The sequence below is a fragment of the Trichomycterus rosablanca genome, chromosome 2, assembly GCF_030014385.1.
Source record: "Trichomycterus rosablanca isolate fTriRos1 chromosome 2, fTriRos1.hap1, whole genome shotgun sequence".
Classification (NCBI taxonomy): Eukaryota; Metazoa; Chordata; class Actinopteri; order Siluriformes; family Trichomycteridae; genus Trichomycterus; species Trichomycterus rosablanca.
The window spans coordinates 59,908,568-59,916,759 of record NC_085989.1 but is presented as its reverse complement, the minus strand read 5'-3'; the positions used below and the strand labels follow the sequence as shown (position 1 = coordinate 59,916,759).

General features: G+C 38.1%; 1 protein-coding gene across 1 annotated transcript in view; it reads left to right on the top strand.

Moving 5' to 3' along the window:
- The first annotated feature begins 3,860 nt into the window (after positions 1 to 3,860).
- Positions 3,861 to 8,192, top strand: part of LOC134303002 (NACHT, LRR and PYD domains-containing protein 3-like) — a 220,874-nt gene continuing 216,542 nt past the window's right edge. The window contains exons 1-3 of the mRNA XM_062988230.1: positions 3,861 to 3,973; positions 5,373 to 5,430; positions 7,825 to 8,029. Of these exons, the coding sequence (XP_062844300.1) occupies positions 3,861 to 3,973; positions 5,373 to 5,430; positions 7,825 to 8,029 (376 nt within the window). The remainder of the gene's footprint in view (positions 3,974 to 5,372; positions 5,431 to 7,824; positions 8,030 to 8,192) is intronic.

Genomic DNA, 8,192 nt, shown 5'->3' with positions numbered 1-8,192 from the left:
TGCCTGGATGGTGGATCTTCTGATAGGTTCTCCCATCCAAGGTTATAATAGTTTTGGATTTTTCATTATAGTTTAGTTTTATTTCATTGTGACTTTTTTTTCTCTAATTCGGTTAGTTTTAATTAGTGTTTAGAGTGGGTTTACTAGTTTTTATTAGTTTTCATAATTTTTTAATGCTTAGTTTTAGTTTACTTTTCATTAGTTCTAGTATTAGTTTTAGTTTTTTTATACTTTGGGTTATTTTTCAGGAGCAGGATTCAAAAAGGTCAGAGTAAGTATTGTGTAATAAAAACTCAACAAATGATACCATTTAAAAATGTATTAAATTACTGCTGAACAACCAACTGTCCACAAAAACTGTAACAGTCCACAAGATAGCAGCCTTAGGTACAAAATGTGTGTAATACTGCTGCCAAAAATAGTCAGTAGACTAAGGACACACCTGAACATAATAATTAGGGCTGTCACACGATAAAAATTTTTTAATCTGGATTAATCGCGATTAAAGAACCAAATTTATCACAATTAATCACAAACTAATAACTAAGCAAAATTTGAACAGTTATGCACATTTTTTACAGCAAGAACATGTTTACCAATAAAAACATTCATAAAAATATGATAAAATTATTCAGTCTAAATTAGGTTTAGAAAGCCAGCCAATACCTGTATGTTGTTAACAGCTTTCAGCCAGTTATTTAAAATGAGTCTGTTCACATTACCTGGTTAAAGTGAGGATCTTTACCTGTTCATAACCCTGCTGCTGAAAACAGGTTCTCATAATATGAACCATTTCTAGATTCAGCACCAGTGGTGTAACTAGGAGCTCAGGGGCCCCAGTGCAAAAAACATGTTGGGCCCCCTCAACAAATTGCATCTGCTGATAGCTGATCAGAATGAAGTACAAGTCACTCAGAAGTTCCACTTCAAGTTCAAATTCCTGCCTCTGGTATTAATAATAATAATAATAATATAAACTAATTCATGAGACACACATCAGGGAGCTCAATCTGAGAAAAACATCAACTTAACTTTTGCTGTGGTCATTTTGCAGGCTAGCGTGGTGAGCAGAAACAGAATGTAAACATATAGTGCCGTCAGGGAGCGTCCCCCCATAATCAATCCACTCCCTACTCACTGCCCCTCTCCACTCCGCCTCCGTTTGCACGATCACGTGGAGTGTCCCTCTGTAGTGGAGTGTTAGTGAGGAGGGAACGGTTTGGGAAAGGCCGCATGAGGTACCGTACAGTGCCGGCAGCTAACGTAAAACTGCTCGAGTGGAAAACATTGGTTTCATATCAGTTCACAAGGCTCATAAATAAATGGACAAACATGAAAACGAAGGGAATTCTCTCTATAATTTCAGAACGTTTTAGTTAGTTTTGTAAACGCATAATACAGTTCCAGTTAGTAATTGTTTTTTCTTTTAATTATTGTTTTTATTTATTTCAGTTAACGAAAATGTTTTTTTCAATTTCAGTTTTCGTTATTTCCTTCGTTTTCGTTTACGATAATAACCCTGCTCCCATCTCCACAAGGATAAGCTGGAGCTCTGTCAGAGTGACCCTCGGGTTCCTGCTCACCTCCCTGCCCGTCTTCCCCGATCGATCAGTTTGGCCAGACGGCTTCAGGTCTAGGAAGATTTTTGGTGGTTCCGAACTTCTTCCATTTATGAATGATGGAGGCCACTGTGCTCTTTGGGACCTGTAAAGCTGCATCTATTTTTCTGTACCTTCTCCAGATCTATGCCTTGAGACTAGGGATGCATCGATACCATTTTTTTACCAACCGAGTACGAGTACAAGTACATGTATTTTTGTACTCGCCGATACTGATACCAATTTAGAATGATGCAATCTGGAGCATTATGGAATAGTGTAGTTTTTAGTGTAAAATAGTGCAGTGGAACAGTTGCTTGGGTTGCCATCACTAATTGTAAAAAAAAAAAAAAACACTGCACAGACATCATTGAGAAAGCTTCTGACAAGCTAACGTTAACGTTCATTAATAAACGCACGTAATTAACGTTGTGCACATCATACATGCGATGCGATTCTGCTGATTGAAATATTTACTTTAAAAGGATAATACAGTCCGATCCCATCTGAGCCGATTCTATCAGCACGTACATTCGTGGTTCACCTCGGTAAATCGTAAACGACTCTGTGTCGGCTCCCGCTCTGTGGTAATAACCAGTATAATTAAACCTGAGCTTTATAATGTAAGCGAGTCACACAGAATGTTCTGTAGTATTTGGTGTTTATTTACAACCGCAACATTCATTATAACAGTAAACACGGAGAGACGACTGAGAAAAGAAACTTACGCTGCACTTAAAATGAGTCGACTCCTGAATCACTTGTATCGACACTGTGAACAGAGTATTGAACACAAACACGTCCTGTAACAGCGGTCGCTGCTTTTGTAACCGGTTATCTTCACTGTTAGCTCTATTTTAAAGGGTTTTTTTTTTTTGTCAAACGGAACTAAATAACATTAAACGTGCGTGTGAGCGTGGTCAGTGAGAATAATTCAATCTGTCTCCCGTGAGTGAAAAATGAATTGCTTTAGTTTTAGAAGTAAAAAAATCTGGTAATGTCACGCCCCCCGGTCAGGCACTCGCGCCCCACAGGTTGAAAACCCCTGCGTTAACGCAGCAACGTGCACTAGGCACAAGGTATCGGATGTTTAGTTTTGGAGCCTCGTTTGCGAGTACGAGTACGAGTTAATGAGCGCGGTATCGGACTAATACCCGATACTAGTATTGGTACTCATGCATCTCTACTTGAGACAATGCTATTTCTGAGGTCTGCAGATCATTCCTTTGATCTCATGGTTTGGAGTTTGCTCTGATGTGCACTGTCGACTGTGGGACCTTATATAGGCAGGTGTTGGCCATCCCCAATCATGTCCAATCAATTGAATTTACCACAGGTGGACTCCAGTTAAACTGTAGAAACATCTCAAACAGTATCAGTGAAAACAAAATGCACCTCAGCTCACTTATCAAAGGGTGTGCACACTTGTCTACATATGATTTTTTACATTTAGACTCTTAATAAATTGGCACAAATGTCTAAAAACCTGCTTTTACTTTGTCATTGTGGCTGTTTTGTGTAGAATATTGTGACAAAAACTGAATCTATTATAGAATGAGTCTGTAATATAATAAAACATGGAGAAGGTGAGAGGGGTGTGCAGACTTTCCAGCTTGACTTGAATAGATGTTTGACCATCAAAACGATGTAGCACTGTCAGGACCTCTCTGGTTAAGTCCAAGACTATGAACAGCTTGAGCGTATATGGTCTACAAGGGTCAAATTCAAGACCAAGTCCAAATGAAAGTGATGATAACAACTGTAATAATAATACTGATTGCTGATTTATTTAAGAATGTCAATTCAGATCCGCTGTGGTTATTAGCATACAGTGTTAAACAAAAAAATCATTGTAAACTGCTGAGGTTACAGACATTTATAACTCATACATGCATTAAGATTTTAAGATTAAGATTAAACTCAGAATTATTAGGTTCAGTTTCTGTATCACAATCTGCTTAAATATGAAACATGAACAATTACAGCTGCAAGATTCATTTGGTTTATCTCTGGATTTAACTTGCATAAAGAGACTTTATATTGTACAGCACCTGCTGATGCTATTTAAATGGTGACTTTATCTGGTAAAACTGTGGTATTTTTAACAAGTTCAACATTATTGTGAACATTTCAGAATGAAACTAATTAAATTTTTTATACAGTTTCCAGCTTGAATTAGGGTGCAAATTTTACATTTCAGATTTCAACCTCTACACATTATTTTAGTTATTTTATGTTTTGTTATACTTGTGCTCCAGTGTGATGGAGGGTACGAGACCAGATTCACCTGAACCCAGCTGTGTCTCCATGAAGAGCGACTGGTCAATGGGACATCCAATTAACTTTAAAGATGGAGGGTGTTCTACTGATCTGAGGTCAGTATACACTGTGTGCACAATTATTAGGCAAGTTGTATTTTTGAGGATTAATTTTATTATTGAACAACTATTGTACTTTCAGTCAATTCAAAATGTCAATAAACCTTAAACCTGAATATTTAAGAAAGTGAAAGTGAGGTTTTGGCTTTCTTAGGAGAATATCTATGTGTGCATAATTATTGGGCAACTATTAGTGTGCAGAATTATTATGCAACTAAATAAAAAACTAAAATTTTCCCATCTCACTTGTTTATTTTTATCTGTTAAAGTGAAAATAATAAACAAACAACTTAAAATTAACAAATAGACATTTTTTTTCATAAAAAAAAATCAGTGACCAATATAGCCACCCTTCTTTTCAATAACAGCCAAAAACCTTCCATTCATGGAGTCTGTCAGTTTCTTGATCTGTTGATGATCAACTTTTTGTGCAGCAGCAACCACAGCCTCCCAGACACTGTTCAGAGAGGTGTATTTTTTTTCCTTCACTGTAAATCTCCCGTTTAAGAAGGGCCCACAAGTTCTCAATAGGGTTTAGGTCAGGTGAGGAAGGGGGACATGTCATTATTCTTTCATCTTTTAGGCCTTTACTGGCTAGCCACGCAGTGGAGTACTTTGATGCATGCGGTGGAGCATTATCCTGCATAAAAATCATGGTCTTCTTGAAAGATGCAGACATTTTCCTGTACCACTGCTTGAAGAAAGTGTCTTCTAAAAACTGGCAGTCGGTTTGGGAGTTGATTTTGAGTCCATCTTCAACCCGGAAAGGTTCAACTAGCTCATCTTTAATAATACCAGCCCATAGCAGGACCCCACCTCCACCTTGCTGGCATCTGAGTAGAAGAGGAGCTCTGTGCTTGTTACTGATCCAGCCACGGGCCCATCCATCTGGTCCGTCAAGAGTCACTCTCATCTCATCAGTCTATAAAACCTTTGAAAAATCTGTCCTCAGATATTTCTTGGCCCAGTCTTGACATTTCAGCTTATGTGTCTTATTCAGTGGTGGTCTGGTTTCAGCCTTCCTTACCTTGGCCATGTCTCTGAGCACTGAACACCTTGTACTTCTGGGCACTCCAGGTAGGTTTCAGTTCTGGAATATGACAGCACTGGAGGATAATGGTTCCTGGTACCTTTACGTTTGATAAAAACACTTTACGTAGTGTTTTTATTTTCACTTGATCAAAATCATTAACCTCATTAAACTAATCAATTAAACTACAGAAATAATAGAATTAATAACTAATCAGCTAGGATATGTTTCAATAACTGGATGTTGGAACATGCTAGTGTTCAGTACTGTTCTGTATATTTATTGGTTTTGTATAATAAAGACTGAAAAGCTGCACAATTGCTTATTTGTTTTTTTTTTGTTTGTTTGTTTGTTTTTTATTTACAGAGCACAAAAGAAGAAATTAAATGTTACTTACAGAGATCAGTTGGAATCCATATTTAAGGTTTGTATGTATGTGTGTGTAATATTAACCCATTTAATCCCGAATTTTTCCCAGACATAAAAACATCCAAATCATATGTTATAAGTAATGCTTTGAAATAATCAATCGTTATTTTTTTTTTAAGTTCCATGAAAAAATAGGTAAAAAAATCTATTTTATGTTTGGTCACAATTGTGACCAGTGGGATAATGCGATGCAAAATTATGTGTCCTATGCAGTCATCAAAAGTCTAACAATCAACATTCACTAACAACAGTACTGCAGTCATATGATTTATTCACACTGAAGATAAGGATAACATTTAGGTAGAGGTAGCCTTGAGGTGGGGCCTCCATGGATCGGACTTGTTTGTCCAGCACATCCCACAGATGCTCAATTGGATTGAGATCTGGGGAATTTGGAGGCCAAATCAACACCTGAAACTTGTGCTTCTCAAACCATTCCTAAAGCATTTTAGCTTTGTGGCAGGGTGCATTATCCTGCTGAAAGAGGCCACAGCCATCAGGGAACCGTCTCCATGAAAGGGTGAACATGGTATGCTTAGGTAGGTGCTACATGTCAAAGTAACATCCACATGGATGGCAGAATCCAAGGTTTCCCAGCAGAACATTGCCCAAAGCATCACACTGCCTCCGCTGGCTTGCCTTCTTCCCATATTGCATCCTGGTGCCGTGTGTTCCCCAGGTAAGCAACGCTCATCAGACCAGGCCACATTCTTCCATTTCTCCGTGGTCTGGTCCCGATGCTCACGTACCCATTGTGCTTTCGGCGGTGAACAGGGGTCAGCATGGGCACCCTGACTGGTCTGCGGCTATGCTGCACCATACTCAACAAACTGTGATGCACTGTGTATTCTGACACCTTTCTATCAGAACCAGCATTAACTTTTGAGCTTTTTGCAATTTGAGCTACAGTACCTCGTCCACTGGATAGGCTTCTCTCCCCATGTGCATCAATGAGCCTTGTCCGCCCATGACCCTGTCGCCGGTTTTCCACTATTCCCTCCTTGAACCACTTTTGATATATACTGACCACTGCAGACTGGAAACACCCCACAAGAGCTGCAGTTTTGAAGATGCTCTGATCCAGTTGTGTAGCCATCACAAAGACCAAGGACAATGCTGGGTCACTGACTCAAGTCAGTCTTAGGCAGGGGAGTATGGGTTCCACCATAAGGCTTCATGTGATACATATAACCACTGGATGAGGCAAAGCTCCATAGCTTGTAACCAACGATTGGTTTACCTCTTATAAATTGCTTACATCCATGTCGGCCATAGTATGGGATCATGCTTTCATCCACTGACAACCATTCCTGAAATGGCATGACTTCATATGACTGATTGAGCTCAGAGAAGATACACCTTAAAAATAACCTTAAAAAATGGGTCGTTAGTGATTTTTGTGTTGTCAACAACATGAACTGAGCCCATTATTTCATCAAAACGATTTATCTGCATGGCAGCTAAAATGCTTTCATTGTGTACATCACTGTCATGTGACCAGTACATGTGTCTTCGTGGAACAGAGCTGTACACAGATGTGATAAGGATCCCATAAAATTTAAGGAGCTCATCCATACTCAGATACAGTTGTTTGTCTTTGTCTGGATTGAGTAGAGATTGGACATTTCAGTGGTGTGTCTTGTCTGGGGAGTCACCTAGATCCAAAATATCCAGAACCTGACTCAAAGTGAAACTAACAAAAAGAGTCGGTAATAAAGTTAGGCAGAAAAAGAACTAATATATGTGTATATGTATAAATGCACTGTGTTATCCTGCTGGTCACTATTGTTGCCATCAACATATTTGCTCATTTTGTGACCTCATTAAAAATACATTTAGTAATTGCAAATGCATATATCAAAACTAGACACTTTAAAGATGATATTTAAAGAAAAAATCTTCATTCTATCTTTATATAAACATAAATTACTAACGTTGTTTTTGGAAGCTTTGGTGTGGCCACCCTCTCTTCATGGAACAAGCAGGAAATAAACAGCTTTTGTCATATGTGACAATTTACACAACATGTATGACACTGCACATGTTATTGAGACCCTTTATTTTTTATTTTTTTGCTAAAATTATTTGTATATCATAATTCCTTAGCATTTTACCGGTGGGATTAAATGGGTTAATGATATTGCTTGAGTAGTTTGCTGTTGGGTAAATGAATACTGTGAGGGATCTTATGATGATTTTGGATTCTGGACCCTCATTAGATGTTGTTCTGGTTCTTTTGTATGTGAATGTTCTTTTTTGCCATATGGGATTAATGGGACTCAAAACAACTAGTTTCAGTATAATGTTAGCATTACATCACTCCTTATATGGTCACATCACTCATCTTGGTGCTTATTGTGATGATCTGTTCCTCTAAATTCCTTAACAGGAACTGGAGCTCAAAGTCATCAGCATGTTAAAGAATGAGCTAAACAAGTTCAAAAAGCTACTGAATGAAGATTACCCAGCATGCTCTGAGCAGGAGGTAAAGGATGTGGAAGATCTGAGTAGTTTCAGAGAGGGGGCACTAAAGATCACACTGAATGTTCTGAAGATCATGAACCAGACAGACCTCGCTAACACCCTGCAGAGGAGTAAGAGACCTACATACTTACATTATTCATTTCTTTACCATTAGATAAACAAACTCTTCCATATTCATCTTGGTTCTAGAATCATCTATACTTTTGATTAGTCATTACATTATATTATAAAACATTTTATGACCATTAGGAACTTGACATTAGATAAGAATTC